General features: G+C 35.1%; 1 protein-coding gene across 2 annotated transcripts in view; it reads left to right on the top strand.

The window, feature by feature from the left end:
* The window catches only part of LOC131319601 (uncharacterized), a 32,697-nt gene that overhangs the window by 10,661 nt on the left and 3,361 nt on the right, over positions 1-18,675 (top strand). The window contains exon 4 of one of the 2 annotated variants that reach the window (XM_058349943.1): positions 3,462-3,577. The exons of the other annotated variant lie outside the window; for it this stretch is intronic. Within the exon in view, the coding sequence (XP_058205926.1) occupies positions 3,462-3,523 (62 nt within the window). The 3' untranslated portion in view covers positions 3,524-3,577. The remainder of the gene's footprint in view (positions 1-3,461; positions 3,578-18,675) is intronic. 2 annotated transcript variants of the gene reach the window in all.

Raw genomic sequence — 18,675 nt, 5'->3', positions numbered from 1 at the left:
AATATGGATCTTATTTGATAGATCTCATTGAGATTTTTTATACGGGGAAAAAAAATTGAATTTTTTTTTCATTTATATTATTTTTAAGTTTAAAAATGTAAAATAAGTACTTATTTTTTAAAAAGATGTACTGGAACGGAGTATTAGAAAGGAAATAATTACTTAGGGTTTCCACCGTAGTACTATCTTCAGTTTCTTCCTCATTCTCCGCCGCCCTACGATTCGAAGAAAAGTTTTTAATTCCCCAACCCACGATGGGTAAAAGCAGAATTCAGAAGTCAAAAGCTCGTACTAGTATTTTGTTACTAAGATTAGGAGAAAATAATGGTCATTTACACGGGAAACTCCGCTAATTAAGGTGATTCCTAATTTTAGTTTTGAATTGTCATTTGTCACTGCCACAATGGTTATGCGTACCAAACCTAGCTAGCTAGGTATACTTGTCCATAGACGTAGCTTCACCACGTAAGCTTGAGCAAACCAAATGAACTTTTTCCCTCGAAATTAGATATTGGTTCACACTTATACAAATTAAGAATAAAAATGAAAATTTGTTGATGGCAATTGTAAAATCTTAAGATATTTTCTTCTTTTTTTAAAGAGCAAGAACTTCAATATATACAACTAAATACTACTCCTAAATTAAAACAATAGCAAAAAAAAAAAAGGATCTAAATCTAAATAGAAATGAAATCACGAGGAAGTGGTGTTAGAAATCATCCTCCCTCGTGGAAGTGGCGTTGGAAAACGATCCGGATTGCTTGTTTAAATCTCTAAAATATTTTTTAACCATAATATGTTATCACTCTACATGTGGTCTCCACTTGTTTCATATATTTGTGTGTTTTTCTCAATATGAACGAGCCAAGCTTCAAAGTGTTTGAGTTTGACTCGTTTAAAACTTGTCTTGCCCATTGGGCTCGAGTTAATCAGCTCATTTAGTATCAAGGCATTTGAACTCGGTTCATGGACTGAATATGCTGCTACGAACAAGCTGAATTTTTGTAAATAAAAAGAACTCAAGCTTGGCGTATTTACTGATGCTTAAAGCTCGAGCTCAAGTCAGTTACTTATGAACAGCTCGATTCCTATGCAGCCAAAGATAAAAGTAGCAAAATATTATGGTACTCTTGTGGTTATTTGATTTGAAAATTTTAATCTAAGTTTTTTGGGTTGTGTATATTTCAGGTTTTCAAGTCAGCTTAAACGTAGGAGTATACCTTTCTTGAGTAATTCTAAGGGCCGAAAACTGCCGTTCGCTATCGGGCGGTGCTCAATTAACATGGGCCTAGTTTTATTGGCGGATTACTTGACCGCTTTTGGTCTTGTTACTTGTCAACTACGAGTACTACACTATAGACTTCAAAGAGTTTCGGAGCACCACCCCAGTCCTTGAAGGGGATCCCATGCATGAAATATCAAGTTCACTATCGTCTAAAAGAAGTCGGGTTTATGTTGCTTTCACACGTTTTTCCAATTTTCCACCACAACTAGTATATAAATTTTTTTAGTTCGACGGTCAGGTGTGTCCGACCCAATTTACGCGCATGCATTTTGACTATTCTCTTCTTTAGTTCGGTCAAAAGTAACTCATCCACATTGGGATCAGGAGATTCATAAGAGATTTCTTTCTTACGGCCTAAGCCCAACAGATTGCCGAATTTCGAACGCAGTACATGTGGTTTTACAAACTTGCCCCCTCTTGTCACTTGAGCGAGCCATTGGAGTAAAAACTAGTATAAATAGCCCTCCATGTTATGCTTCTTAGCACTCCACAAAGTTGTTCCCAAGCACAAATTAAAACCTTAGGCCCCATTTTAGCTTCCTTCCCCTCTCACTAGCTAGTTGTCTTCTCAATATTTTTCTTTGTAATCCTTGTCCAATGGCTTCTTTTATTAGCTCCAAGAATGTGGCAATCCTAGCTCTTGCTCTTGCCCTCTGTGTGCAAGGCATTGTAGGTGAGTCAGAGCTTTAATTCATGATCATCTCTATACATTATCAACCAATATTAACCATGCATTTCTAGCTAGTCCAATAAGATAACTAATCTATATATACTCTTAATTCCTCAAAGGTGGTTCAACCATTAGCCTTTTAGCCCGTCGCTTAAGATCCTCAAATTTTTTTAATTTTGTCTAATTCCCAAATGATTTTGTTCCAAAGACCCATTAATATAGGCCTAATTTCTCATCGATCTTAGTCTAGGAAAGTTTTAGCTTTGCTAATTTTATCTTACTATAGTGATCAGTTTGTCTAATTGATGGCATTTCATGATCTAAATCTCACGTGAGCTACATAGTCAGGCATACTGTTTGATAATCATTTTATCAACTTTTTTTTTGGCTTAATCTAATACAGAGTACATTAGTACGTACACTGTACATTTAGTGGCATGATTGTCACTCCATATTTATTGTAAGAGTTTCCCAAAATATTTTCTTTAGTTGAAAGTCCGTACTGAGCAGCGAGATACAGACGAAGGCATGCTTTTAGCCCACATACCCAATCAACTTTAAACTATACGTACCATATCATACTTCTTCAAGATTCACTTTCAGAGTTTTCCGCTAAACTATGCTATTAAGGGTTTGTTTGGAACATAGGGAAAGGAAAAGAAAAGAAAGAAATGTTTAAAAACTCTATCCTTCCTTGTTTTGGTTTGAAAGGGAAAAGAAGAGAAAAGAAATATTGATTATCAAGATCTTCTCTTCATTTTCCTCACATTTTCCTTCTGCATTATTTTCCCTTCATCACTCACTTTCCAAAAGTTCCAAACAAGGTGTAAGACTCCCCGTGGAGTGTTGGATAGATTCAGAGATTTTGCTACGGCAAGGCTTCGGCCCAAAATAAAAGTTCATAATTAAGATTTTAGACTTTCAGTTACTACATTTTTGTATCCATGTAACCACCTATTTTGTTGGGGGATATATCTATATGTAGGTGGAGCAATAGAATGTGAGAATCTCAACAAGGACTCGTGCGCTTTCGCCGTTTCATCTTCTGGAAAGCGATGCGTGCTGGAGAAGAGCGTGAAGAGGAGCGGGGAGGAAACCTACACATGCCGCTCATCAGAGATCGAGGCCGATAAACTGAAGGACTGGGTCGAAACCGATCAGTGCATGGATGCTTGCGGGCTGGAGAGGTCCGTGCTTGGAATCTCGTCGGACTCTCTCCTCTAGGTCCATTTCTTGCAGAAGCTTTGCTCAAACCAGTGCTACAATAGCTGCCCCAACATTGTGGACCTGTATTTCAATCTTGCTGCTGGTGAAGGTAAAGAGAAACTTGATTCTTTCAATAATCGATCGGTATTTACCACAAGTCCGTGACTTACTAACACAAGTGCTGGTTTTTCACCTGGCCAGGAGTATTTCTTCCCAAATTATGCGAAACACGAGGCGAAAATGGACGTCGGGGACTGGCCGAGTTCAAAAGCTCCGGATTCGTTGCACCTGGACCTGCAGGTGTCCACCCGGTGAAATTCACAGTTGCTCCGATAGTTGCCCCAACTCCCTATGAAAACTAGTCTAAAATCTAGATATAAGTAGTTTGCAATAAGCAAGTCTTTTAGTGACTGCAGGTAATGAGATTGGAGTGTGTGTGTGTGTGTTTTTTTTTTTGGCGTATGTTTGTTACCGCTTGAATTGATCGACGTACGAGTCAATGATCAATCAGACATGCAAACGTATGAATAAAGTGAATTCCGATGGTCATTAGGAAGATACAACGTACACTTGTTCCAGGGGTTATACCCTTTCATGTTTATAGGAAGAACATGTAATAGTGTAATATGGATTTGGCTGAAATATAAGAATGTTTGGTTTACAGTTCTTTTTTTTTTTTTTCCTTTTGATCAGCTAATTATAAGTAATTTGATTTACAGTTCTATCAGCACCTCAGCAAATACATGTGACGAAATCACTTGTAGTACTCATCTCATGGTGACATGATCCAGTTTATTTATTTTTAGTCACGTACTACTGTTCAGAACTCATTAAGAGATTTGAAATAACGACGAAGGAAATGACATTTGTTTGACTTCATGGAAAGGAGGAAAGCCGTAATACGCCCACTTGAATTAGCACAGGCAAAAAACATAAAAAGGAGGAGGAGGGGGAGGGAAAGGAATGGGAAGAAAATTAAATAACATGGACTTTTGGACGATGAAATTTGGGTTTCGTGCCTGGCCCATTTATTAGACTCCTTGTTTTTTCGATGTAAAATGTTTTTCATGTAAAATATTTTTTCAGAAAATAAATTTTAAACTTTATATTTTACGGTGTTTGGTTGGTGCTTGAAAAATATTTTCAGAAATCGATAAAATAGTGTAGAGAGGGAGGGAGGCTTAGACGGTGAAAAGATCTGAGAATGTTGGCATTGAACGTGGGTCAAGATTGACGATCAAGGAAACTGAGTAGTGAGAATTGTAGTAGAAGGCTACGAGTTCATTTCGGAAAATAACTTACGAAAGATTTAAGGATAAGTCATTTTCATCCAATTAATGAAAAATGTTTTACATGTAAAATGTTTTCCTCATATTTTACACAACCAAACACCGAAAAATATTTTACGCCCAAACAATCAGTGCCTTAATACCTTGGGTAAAAAAAAATCGTCCCACGATTAATAGAATAATGGACGCACAGGGTCTCGCACACACGGTGAAAAAAAAGCAGAGCTTATATATGTATGTAAAGGACTTTTAAATAATATGTGGTAAAGCATTATGGAAAAATTGGAATTGTGATTTTAGAAACATAGTAGTACTTGGGTGGTGTTCCAACTGCGCAGTAAAAGAAATTTTTGAAAAAAGAAGGTTTTTCAAGTTTAAATATAATAAAAATGAAAAATAATTTTTTAATTTTTTGCACCATTTACAAGATCTCGATGAGATCTATCAAATAAGATCTATACTGATAAAAAAATTATTTACATGAACACATAATTTTTTAGCTTAAAAAATCTTCTTTTTTCAAAACTTCCTTTTAGCGCAGTTGGAACACCACCCAAGAGAGTAGTATTCCTTGCTTCCTAGTTCCTAGCGCTGCCAACATTGTTTGAATTTATTTAGCTACTTTTCTTTCTTTGAATTTTCAGAGGCAATTAAAATCAACAGAGTTGATAAAACAAGTTGAATGGGTCCGCTAGATAGTTGTTTAAACTTGGTTTGAAAATTTGAAAGACTTTCAAAAATACATTCGAACTTAGCTTGTCAAATTTTCTCTCCTTTTAAAATTAAAAATTTTCCGATTTTATGTGGCATCATTTCTTGACTCATTCTACGATCTTGCTTTCTTCTCTAAAAATTGGAGAGGTCAGCAAAAATGAAATATAATAACCCATCAAGAAATCTTAAAAATTATGGTAACACAAGAAATTAATCTATCACTATATAGGCAACACCATAAATTTTTGAACATGTACAACAAGTTTAATTGGTAACACAAGAAAGTAATCTATCACTATATAGGTGTAAAATCCCGACTTCTAAAATTTTAGTCTCGTGGTCCGAATAAACGTGTGAATTTTGATTTAAGTTCATAAGTAATACTATGAGATAATTGAGTTACATCTGAAAACGGTACGAGTTATGCGATGTTGGAATCTTCCTTTACAATCAGATACCGCTATGACGACCCTCATATTTTTATTAGTCTATATGTCAAATATCTGAGATTTTTTGGAGACTGTAACTCGAACATGTACCGGCGAATTGCAATGAACGGGCGCAGAATGCTATGTGTCGCGATGGGATGACAAGGGAATCACAGGTGTCCTTTGCAAAGAAAAGATGGGTGCTAACTCACCTTTTAACCACCGAAATATATGTATACAATTTTTAGGTGTATAATTAAACCCTACATTTGATAAAACAAAATTAGAAAGGAAAGGCAAAAAAAAACATTATCACTATAACAGTAGTTTCTCGTTGAGTTACCGCTCGCCGTTCTGACCAACGTTGCTGGAAAATTCCATGATTCTCTCCTGGTAATCTTTCACCTCACTCCCTAATTTATGTAGCCAGGAAGATTATTACACATATGATTATTGGAGTAATTAGTTCACACAACCCACTCACCACAAAACAAGCACACACGCACAGTGCACGACAGGTCGGAAAGTGGCGGCCACGGCTGTCGGCCCCTCGGGCCACCCCGATTAGTCCTCTTTATTTCTTCACTGTATCTCTTCGATCCTCTTCTCGCACTTGCCGCACTCGAACCCCTGAAATTTCCACACAAGAGAAACTCCCCCCGGCAAAGAGTTCGAATTCGGACTCGCCGCCATAGCTCGGGTTAGGAACAAAATCAACTGTTAAAAAAAAAAGGAGTCTTAGAAACCTAATTTAAAGTACTTGACTGTTGTTGATGGACTTTAATTAAAATCCATGAAGCATTAAGAATAATAAATTGAAACACCTTGGTATCTAAGTACTAACCTAATTAATCTTGGAGTTGGATACTTAGCTAATACTAGTATATTATGTGTTTAGGTGCAAGTTGTGTGGGGTGAATTGCTGTGTGCTAAGTTAAACCCTATTTTTTGGTGAGTTGCGTATACTTTAGTTACATGAATTTTTTTGAAATTTTGAAATGAGATGCCATTGCTTGATTTTGCTGGAAAATATGAAATTTGAACTTCCTACTTGGTTTAATTGATGTTAGTTGCATGCAATGGCTAATTTATAAATCTTTTGAGTTTCAGTTAAATTAGACCATGGCAATATGTTTTGGAAATTTGAATTTTACTAGTTGCTAGTACATGCTCGTGATAATATAATTCATTCGAACGGTGTCCCGAGCGCTAGGGGATGGGTAAAGATACTAGTGGCGTGAAGTAATAAGGTAGGAAATGCAGTCAGGCATCACCGGGTAATGATATCTTACCACTCTTCAATGGGGTCGCTCTCCAACCGACTGGCAATAAATACCGTTAAATTCTATTATCGCTCAAAAGTGCAAAGTTGAAAGAGAAATGAAATGAAAAGGGTCCATCTCTTGAACTGAAGAAATGAGCTTACGGACAAAAATGCTTGTATTGGATGGTCAACGAAATATTTGAATTGTTGCTTTGAATTGTTTTATAATGTGGGGTATTTCCATGATCAAACTTGTAACTTTGGTATACGTTTCTCACCCGAGCTTCGGCTTATGAAAACCTTTTCCAAATTTTCAAGTTAAGGTATATAGAATGTTGTGGACTGAATGGGGTGCTAGAATAACCATGGAGAATCTATAAACCTTTTAAAACTTAAAAATAAGTACTTAGGCCATCCACAGTGATATAATCAAAAGCAAATTATTTTTAAAGTTAACAATATTGGTGTAAAATATAACTCACAATGATATAATCAAACTTAGCAAAATTATTAGAAATAATCAAAATTTAGGCTTTGCATAACCAAAACTAGCAACCTTTTTTAATAATCAAAATTTGTGGATTCCACACCACATACGTTAATTGGTTCTAAAATTTGTATACACGCGTGTTTCAAATGGTATTTTTTTCTTCTCTTCTTCGCTTGCTCTATATCTCATTCTCTTTACCCACAAACAGTTTAACTTTTTTTTTCCCGTTTCTATTTTATTCTTTTTCTATTTCTCTCCCTGTGGTGAATACATGAAGAACCTTGCATTCTTTTTCAAATTCAAGAACACATCTGTTTTTTTTTTTTTTTTTGAGTACATGATTTTTTTTTTCAATTTCATAATATGAGGGAAGGAATTTATCAATTTTTCCCCCAAAATTAAGGGATGTAATCGATATATTTTTGCAAAAAAAAAAAAAACGTAATGGAGGGAAGTGATCAATAGTGAAAAATATAAAGGGAGAGAGAGAGAGAGTAAGTGAGTGAAATTGTAGTGGACCCCTTATTTTGGTTATGGACTAGAAGCGACCATTGTGAATGTCAACATTGTTAAGCTTAACAACCTCTTAAATGGATAATTAAAAGCTGATGTGTCAATTTTTGGTTATTCATTTTTTATTATATCACTGCGGATGGTCTTACTTTGACTATTAAGATTAAATACTTTTCACCTTAGATTGAAAACTCATTCACCACTGCCATTTGTGGGTTTCACCGTGCGTTCATTATAGTAATTTGAACTATTCATCTTGTAAGACACACAGAACAGTATAAATTCACAAAAATCAACTTGATTAGACATTGATAGGCATATAAAAATTAAAATTTGGTTTTTGAAATCGACGGTCTAATTTTTTTAAGTTAAATTATCCATAACTATCTATTGGTTGTTGTGGCTGTTGTGTTTGCCCGGTAGGTAGGACATTGACGGCGGTGGGAGTAAAGTTACTTGAGTAAAGTTACAAAGAAGCTGAAGCAAAGACGGCAAAAATTTAGGGGGATCATATTAAAAGGAGATTGAGCTCAAAGCAAATTGTGCATCAATTAAGTGGGAGTCATCTTTTCTCTCATTATTTTTGCTCTCAATTCCTTCTATTGAATATTATAGTTGCAATGTTTGTTATCATCAAAAAGGGGGAGATTGTTAACCCCATGGTTTTAGATTTTGATGATGACAAACACATCCTAATTGGGATCAAATTAGTCTATTGGGCTTAATTGGAATAATATGTTTTATCTAACTAATTCTGCCATTACTTATTTTTATAGGGACTTATGTAGTAATTCCTTTGAAAATAATATGTGATAGATGCAGGGAATTATTCTCCTAACCTAGTCTACTACGTTTGCAAAAGAAAGAAAGAGGCGATGTAAACAAGAAGAAAGAGGCGATGCCGAAACAAGGGTTTCGGGTCTATCAAAGGCACAAATTAAGGGATTCTCTTCCTCAAAAATTGCTATCTCCGGTAGACAAAAGAATTGAAGAAGGAAAGAGATTAAGGAAAATCTCTTCTTACTGACTAACGGCTGGAATGGATTCGAATCAGTAACGGCTGGAATGGGTTCGAAAAGGAAAGAGGAAATCTTGTGCTGGAAATACAGAGATTGAAGGAGGAAACAAGTTAAGGCAAGGGCTGACTTTTTGCAACGGCTAGAAGACTAGGTTAGGAGAATAATTCCCTGCATCTATCACATATTGTTTTCAAAGGAATTACTACATAAGTCCCTATAAAAATAAGTAATGGCAGAATTAGTTCGATAAAAACATATTATTCCTATTAAGCCCAATAGACTAATTTAATCCCAATTAGGATTTGTTTGTTATCATCAAAATCTAAAATCATGGGGCTAACAAAGGCGACGGGGGTTGTGTGATGTCCTCTACAGTTAAGTTTTTGTGGTTTGGGCTTTAGTTAAGTTTTTGGGCTTCGCCTTTTGGGTGTTTGGGCTGTTTAGGTGGTGTTGGTTTCTTAACAACCTGGGCCTTTGGGTTTTTGTTCTGGTTTGGACTCAGCCTGTTGGGTTTAAATCAATTTCGTCCATGTAGTTTGGAGAAAAGGGTAATGGATGGTCAGACTGGTGTATCCATGACCCCATTAGCTCTGTACTTCGTGTTATGAGTTAATGAATTTTTTATTTTGCTAATCAAAAAAGAAAAAAAAAAGCTATCTATTTTGTACACCAAAGTTCAATTTTGATATTTGATCAAGTTAATTTTTTGTGTACATATACTTTGTTGGGGGTCTTACAATATGAATAACTCATATTACTGCAATGAATGCAAGGTGAGTTTCATGATGGGCGGTGAAAACAATGGGTTTTCCACGTAAGCTGGAAAAAATTTAATCTCTAAACTTTTTTAACCAGGAGTAAATACTCCGCAATCACTCTGCACGGGCTAGCATTTGTTTTTATATATTTGCGTGTTTTTCTCGATTGAAACAATAGTAGCAGAATGCCACAGTACTCTTTTATATATGAGAATAAATTCTTTACATTGTTGGCGTAAACATTTGTTTCCTCCAAATCAATTATATTGTGCCACGTCGCCATGTTCTAATGATTGGGACCACTGTTTTACAACGTGGTGCGATGTAATTGATTTTGAGGAAACAAATGTTTATACAGGCGGTGTAAAGAATTTATTCCCTTTATATATTTGATTTGAAAGGTTTATTTGAAGTTTTTCGGGTATTTATTATTGGAAAATGATAATGCCAAAACCGTTTTTGTTGGTACCAAAATTCTAGTGTACAAAAGGTTTGTACCATTTGCAATATACAAGACTTTTATGCACTTGAGTTTTGACACCAACAAAAACGATTTTGACATTATTACTACCCTTACTATTTACATACTTTTGGATCTTCAGATCAGTTTACATGCACTTTGACTAATTTCTATAAGTCAAAATTTTGTCGTCGTGTCGTCTACTAATAGAAGTGATCGATTGAAACGATGGTCAAAATCCTTACAAGAATAAAATATTACTTCCTCTGTCTGGATTTTAATAGTCCCTCGTTCAATTCTAAACGGATAAAAGATGAGTTATATCTTTAAACAAGGCGGTTCCAGGGACACCTAAAAAAAATTTTTAAAAAACACTCTAAATCTCAATCTCATAGTTTCCGATCAAATTTTGATGATCTGAGCTGCTCAATGTATTCAGAACGTGATTTTATGGGTACTCGTGAGAAATCGGCAAAAAAATTGACCGGAAAGGGCTTGATTTAAACAGTTTTTTATTAAACCATTTAATAAAAAACTATTCGAATGAAGCCCTTTCCGGTCATTTTTTTTGCTGATTTCTTGCTGGTAGCCTTAAAATCACTTTTTGATTATATTGAAGGGCTCGGATCATCTAAATTTGATTGAAAACTTTGGGATGTTTTTTAGGTGTTCCCGGAACCGCCTCGATCTTTAAATTGGTAATGAATTTTATATCCAATATGGATATTGTTTGATAGATCTCAATTAGTTCTATAAGACAATGTTTTGAAAATTACATAAAATATTATAAATTACATGATATAATCGATTGAAAAATGCCATGAACTCTCAAAAATGACTATTAAATCTGAACAGAGGAGTATTTAACAGATTTCGAACTTGAGAAGAGCAAACTCTTAAGTCGTATACATTGCCACCCCTATTTGTCCATGACTAACAAGACTATATACTATGCTCAGTTCTAACATTTCACATTGAACAACTCTCTTTATGAAACAGAATGGCATCGAAACCCGGGAAAGAAGAGTGTTGTAGTTCAGTTAATTAACATTGAACGAAATGGAAGCTAGTCATGTGTTCAACTCCATTCGAGGATCCTGGCATCGCCATCCGCCATGACTGGCGGATTCCCCGACTGCCTATCGGTTTTGGTTTTGGTCTTTGGTCGATCTTGTTACTCGTGGACTTCAAAGAGTTTAGGAGCACCACCCGTCCTTGAAGGGGTCCCATGCATGCAATACCAAGTTCCACTATCGTCTAAAGAAGTCTGGTATATGTTGTTTTCACTCACACATTGTCCAATTTTTTATGACCAAATGTCATCGGGGCCAGCTTGCGTATCTCAAATAATTCTGGAGTTCCAGAACCGGTCTTGCCTTTTCATGGGTTTAAAGCAAAAATAAAAACCCTTTTGTTTAACTATTATTAAGGGGTAAAAACGTAAGAGGGGCCCCTGAAATTCAAAAAAATTTGGATCTCTAAAGCGGCTGCAACACGAGCTTGCCCCAGAGTTAACAACCGAGTAAACCTTCCAGTGGCTCAAGGTTTGAAATATTTGGCATCTGTAGAATTCAAGCATGCGACGTCGTGAAGGACAAATACTTATTATTTTTTCATGTTCACTTGGCAAAACCCTTGGGGTTCTATTTGGGCTAAATTAGCTCAATTTATGGCAAGATTATTGTGTGCGGGCATGCTAGAAAACAATAGATCAATTTATCCTTTTCAGATTAATTTAAAACAAATAATTTAATCAGGTAATTGTGTTCTCCATTCGACTACCTCAATTAGGAGGATTTTCCGAAAGGTATCAATCAATAATAGATTGATGCTTTTCAATCAGAAAAGATAACTGAACAAAAATAAGTTTGAATTTAATCAAAAGCAAGTTTATATACAATTACTCTTAGGATTTTGATAAGAATAATACAAGAATATAGACACGCTTGAATTGAATCAAAAGCAAGTCTATATTCGACTACTCTTTGGCAAGAAAAAGACAGAAAGATATATAAGATAACTTGAATTTAATCAAAAGTAAGCTTACATTCAAATAAATCTTTGAACTTGCAAAATACTAAATGAACTTAATTACTCTAAGTCCTAAACTACGATAAATCTCTGAGCAATCAATTTTGTATGAATTGTCAGATGATGAATTTGTCAGGGGTTTCTCTCTTCAATTGCTTTTTCTATTTATAGACTATGAGTCTGTCTTTAACCTGCATTCTTCACGTTTTCTTTTGATGTCCATGTTCTCATTCAAATTTGTTTCAAAATGTTCTTCATTCCCTCCAAAAACGGTTGCGAAGGGCTTCTAATGGTTGCTTGACTTGGCCTTCTCAGAAAACTCTTCTTCTTCCACTTTTGTTGATGTTGATCGTGGCTAATTTCTAGGTAGTGGGTTCCTGTTTTTATGCAACATGGATTAGTGCTTCAATATGGATTATTTAGATGATTAGATACAAACATAACTGATTTCTCTTATGAAATGGTCCTTAATGACACCGTTCGATGGTCTTAAGAGTTAATCAATGGTTATGCTTAATTATCGTCTTAATATCTATTATTTGTTGATCAAACGTGGTCGTTTCCAATCTAAACGATGCCGTATAGTACTAAAATAACAGCATCACTAAACCTTTTGATTGTCTGTATCTCAGGCCTAATTATAATGTGTTTTAATTGGATTATACACTGTTTGGTCCCACATGTTATTTTCTCATTGGGTGACATGTTTTAGGATGGAAAAAGGTTCACACATTGTCCAGTTTTCCACCAAAACAAGTATAAATAGCCCTCCATGTTATGCATCGACTCCACAGAGTTGCTCCCAAGCACAAATTAAATCCTTAGGCCCCATTTTAATTAGCAATTCCTTCCCCTTTCACTAGCTAGTTGTCTTCTCATTTTTCTTTGTGATACGTGTCAAATGGCTTCTTTTATTAGCTCCCCCTCCCTGACACTGACACTGGCACTCCTAGCTCTTGCTCTTGCTCTTGCTCTTGCCCTCTGTGTGAAAGGCATTTGAGGTGACGGAAAAAAGTGTTTATCTCTTCTACTATGCATAATCAACCAATAAATATGCATTTCTAACGAGTAAAATATTTCATATCCATATAACTCTTGATTCCTCTGGGTCGTTCAAGCATTAGCCACTAGCCAGTGGCAGTAAGCCCATCGCATATATAAGACCCAGCAAATGTTTAATTTAGTCTTGCCAAATTCTTTTGTTCCAAAGATCCAAAAATGTAGGCATAATTTCTTATTGATCTTAGTCTTGGAAAGTTTTAGTTTGCCTAATTCATGGCATTTCATGATCTAAATCTCCCATTAGCCATATAATCTGGCATACTGTTTGATCGTTTTGTAACATTTTTTTCCCCTGTCCTAATTATCTAGTATATTTAGAGGCATGATTGATGGACTCGGGGGAGGTGCTACCCTAACTGTGCTATCCTTCGTGCAATACCCCAAAACATCCCAAGTCCATGATTGTCACTCCATACTTGTTGTTCAAGTTTCTTAACATGTTTTATTTAGGTAAGAATCTATAATGAGCAGCGAGGTAAAGACCGAGTCATACTTTTATTCCACATTCCCAATCAACTTTAAACGAAACAATAGTCCTTTGAGATTCATTTTTTTGGAGTTATCCTCTAAATCATGCAATTAGAGAGTTGCTGCGGACAAATTCACAGATTTTGCTAACACTAGTCTTTTGGCCCCAAAACCAAAGCTTTCGTAAGATTTCACTCCTTTAGTCGCATGTTTTCATGTTTATAGATTTTTATTTTGAATAATTCTAACATTTTCTGTGGGGATTATGTATATGTAGGTGGAGCAATGGAATGTGAGAATCTCAACAAAGACTCATGCTCTTTCGCTATTTCGTCTTCTAATCTTGAGGGTTCAATTCCGTCACCCACTTGTGATTTTTTTTTTTTTTTTTAAATATTGCCATATTTTTCCGGCACATAACGAGGAGATACACAACCACGTGTTGCATTTAAACTGCTTTTACTGTTCAATTAGCCTAGAAAAAGTTGTCAGTTTCCTTTTTACACTTGCCACAGTGCCACTGGTCCTTAAAGGCTTAAAGCCAGTGGGCCTTGTGTCACCAATACGAACTATTCTCAATTTGCTTAGCCAGTTACCCTTTATTTGTAGTTCGATTACGACCTAAATCACATAAACATGCATGAGCGAAAGCAGAAGAGCAAACATGAAAATGTCTTTGAAATACATCTAACTTGCTATAATTTATGAGAGTAAGAATTAAAAGCGGGAACGCAGTGTAAGGATTAAGAGTATATGCACATAACTTATTTAAGAATTATGTGACTAAAGTTACGGTTATTGACTGCATCTACATGTCAAAACAAACATTTGCCAATGACCCAGTCAATTGCATAAACTATCAAACAACAGATACCTAATTAGACATACTTATATTATTTTGAATCACAAAGACGAAAATTGAAAACAAAACAATAACATCCATACAGAAAAAATTATAGACATCTAGGGGGATCAATCTCGCACCCAGGCCACTTTCAGAAGTCCCAATTAAAGTAAGAACATATCTCAATATAGGCTAATCCCAAAAGAATTGATAGTATCTGAGAGATTTCAAACTAAAAACTTTATGAGGAAACAAACCCGTGGCTGCTGACCCCTTGGGGACTTGTTCAAATCCCGTTGGAGTAGAATTACTATTCTACCCTTCCAAAAAAAAAGTGGTTGTCCGGAATATTTTAGAGAACTTAACCCTACCAAGACCTTAGTGGCACTGTTTCAGAACACCTTCTTAAAAAATAAGTACTTATTTCACATTTTCAAACTTAAAAATAATGTAAATAAAAAATAATTTTTTGGTTTTTTTTTTGCACAGTATAAAAGATCTCATCGAGATGTTTCAAACAAAGATCCATATTGTTAGGAAAATTATTTACGTAAACACGTTATTTTTGAGCTTAAAATTGCCTTCTTAAAAAATAAATACTTATTTGGAGTTTGGGAATGGGCTAGCCCCGCAACTAGGGCTGTTAGCCGAGACCAAATAATCGATCGAAACCGGAAAAATCGGACCGAACCGAATTTTTCAAACTAGTCGAATAATTTCGATCCGGTTTATGTGTTTTAAAGACTGGTCGAAACCAGACCGGTTATACATACATATATAATATATACACATATATATGAGTTCCCTTCTTATAAGGACCTCATTGATCCCGATCGAATTTCGATGATCTGAGCCGCTCAATGTGATCAGAATGTGATTTTAAGAGTACTCTCAAAAAATCGTCAAAAAAAATGATCAAGAAGGGCTTCATCCAAACAGTTTTTAATTAAATGGTTCAAAAAAAACTGCTCAAATCAAGCATTTTTTGGTCATTTTTTTTGACGATTTCTCACGGGTACCCTTAAAAAATCATGTTCTGATCATATTGAGCGGCTTGGATCATCGAAATCCGATCAGGAAAGGTGAGAAATGGGGAGGTCTACATATAAGGTCTTTACCTGAAGATTTATATATATATATATATATATATATATATATATACACACACACACACACATAAGGGAAGGGAATCGAATCCTGGAAGGCTAGAAGGATCTCCCATCTCTTTACCACTAGGCTACCCACCCTTTTGGTGTATATTGGTCTAATAAATATATTTATTATATAAAATCAATCATATATATATATATATATAATTGTTTTTATGGGCTTAATTATGTTTTTATAGATTTTTTTTATGTATTGGGTTCAAAATTGATCATTTTTTGTTGGGCCCAAAAAAAGAGGTTGAATTATGAATTTTTGGTTGATATTTCATAGGTTTTTTTTTATCCGCTATTTTATAGGTTGAATTGTGGATTTTTTGATGTGTTGAACCCAAAATATGGCTCATGAATGAAAACTGGATAAATCGGACCGTATTATCTTAACCAGTTTTGATTTCTAAAAATCTAAAATCGAATAATCGATTTCGATCGAAAAATACGCTAAAACCGATCGAAACTGGATGGGTATCACCTCTACCAGCAACTCACGGCATGAGAGCCAAAGAATAAAGAATTAATGACCGTTAAATTTTCTCTAGAAGTCCCTGTGGACTTGGAAACATTTTTTTGTTTTCGAATGTGGGGTCTTCTAATTCTGCCAAAGTACAAGAAGGTCTTTGCTTTGCTTCCTAAAGCTGCCAACATTGTTTGAATTTATTCAGCTACTTTTCTTTCTTTGAATTTTCAGAGTAACCAAATTTTAGATGCTAGTTAATACTAACATAGCTGATAAGCTAGCAAACGAGTCGATTAGTTAATTATTCAAGCTGGGTTTGAGAACTTAACGAGCTTAAAAGATATTTTCAAATTTAGCTATTGATGAAGAGAGCCAATTTCAAATGAACTTTAATCGATTTGATCACAAATCAATCTCAATTAGCTTGAATTTTTTTTTTAGTCATTTGAAAGCTTAATAAACTTCAAAGATGTTCTTCCTTGATATGATTATTTAAAAAAATTGATCTTGAAGAGTTTTAACATGCGAACACAACCTCAACCTCAAACGATTTTTTTTTTTTTTAATCATCAGAAATTGCCCGAACAAACTACAAAGCAACATCACAACACACAATTAAGAAAAGAGATACAGTGGGGACTGCTAATCCAATCTACAGGAAGTGACCCTTGATCTCAAGGGGCAAGCCAGCAATTTGATTCGTTTATTAGCCTGAACTCCGAAGTAATTATGGGGAGAGCTGCTAAACGAACCAAGCAATTCGAGTCTGAACTCGTGTTTGTTTGGTAAAAGCTTGTTCAAGATTGATTTGTTATATAAACAAATGAAGTTTAACCATTAATTTCTTAAAAGCTCGTTAAGATTTCAAGCCAAGATACTACTTGGCTCTTTCAACTTATTATGTTTAAAAAAATTCAAGCTACTTGTGATCGACTCGTGTTTGTCTTGATTAAAACTCGTTTGAGATCGACTCGCCTACAAAACAAGCTAAGCTTAAAATATATTTTTGAAGCTCATTAAATTATCAAACCAAACTTGATCAACTACCTGTTTAGCTCGTTTGACTTGTTTATAATCACCCCTAATGGGGACTACTATTCAGTATTCACTCCACAGGACCACAGGAAGAGACCCTCTCAAGGCAAGCTAGCAATTTGATTCGTTTATCAGTCCTGATATTTACAATGTGCTTTGCAAGTATACTTGGAAAGAAAAAAATTACTTGGGTTTCCACCGTACGTAGTAGTATCTTCAGTTTCTTCCTCATTCTCTGCCGCCCTATGATTCGAAGAAAAGTTTTAATTCCCCAACCATCCCACGATGGGTAAAAGCAGAATTCAGAAATCAAAAGCTCGTACTAGTATTTTGTTACTAAAATTAGGAGAAAATAATGGTCATTTACACCGGAAACTCCGCTAAGGTGATTCCTAATTTAAGTTTTGAATTGTCATTTGTCACTGCCAAAATGGTTATGTGTACCAAACCTAGCTAGGTATACTTGTCCATAGACGTAGTAGCTTCACCACGTAAGCTTGAGCAAATCAATTGAACTTTTTCCCTCGAAATTAGATATTGGTTCACACTTACAAATTAAGAATAAAAATGAAAATTTGTTGATGGCAATTGTAAAATCTTAAGATATTTTCTTCTTTTTTGAAAGAGCAAGAACTTCATTATATACAACTAAATACGACTCCTAAATTAAAACAATAGGGAAAAAAAAAACAGATCTAAATCTAAATATATAGAAACGAAATCATGAGGAAGTGGTGTTGGAAAATGACGTGGTTTGCTTGTTTAAATCTCTAAAACATTTTTTAACCATAATATGTTATCACTCTACATGTGGTCTCCACGTGTTTCATATATTTGTGTGTTTTTCTCAATATAAATGAGCCGAGATTTAAAGTGTTTGAATTTGACTCGTTTCAAACTTGTCTAGCCCATTGGGCTCAAGCTAATCAACTCATTTAGTATTAAGGTGTTTGAACTCGGTTCATGGACTAAACAAGCCGCTACGAACAAGATGAATTTTTGTAAATAAAAATAACTCAAGCTTGGCATGTTTACTGATGCTTAAAGCTCAAGCTCAAGTCAGTTACTCACAAACAGCTCAATTCCTTTGCAGCCCAAGATAAAAGGAGCAAAATATTGTGGTACTCACTGGCAAGGGCGGTACTACACTTAGGCTCCACTAGGCTATAGCCCAGGTGCAATTCCGAAGAATTAAAAATAAATAATAAATTATGTGTAAAGTTTCGGTCCAAGGAATTTAGCCCAACACACTATCCTCCCATTCAGCCTAGCTCAATCCACCATCTGTTTGAACGGCTTGAAGATCTTATTTGTTTGATCATTTTATCATAAATGATCATAATTAATTTTTGTCTGTAAGGTTCTTGTATTCAAGTATCTGCTCTTTATTTGGGATTTTATAAGGTATATACTTGATTATAAGAGTTCTAGATGCAAATATTAATGATGACCTTCAAGAACAATATGATCAGAAAAATAAGATCTTCGCACTGATTCAAATAGATTAAAAAAATGG

This window comes from Rhododendron vialii, chromosome 3a, assembly GCF_030253575.1.
Source record: "Rhododendron vialii isolate Sample 1 chromosome 3a, ASM3025357v1".
Lineage (NCBI taxonomy): Eukaryota > Viridiplantae > Streptophyta > Magnoliopsida > Ericales > Ericaceae > Rhododendron > Rhododendron vialii.
The sequence above is the reverse complement of the archived record's forward strand: the minus strand, read 5'-3'. Positions and strand labels throughout refer to the sequence as shown.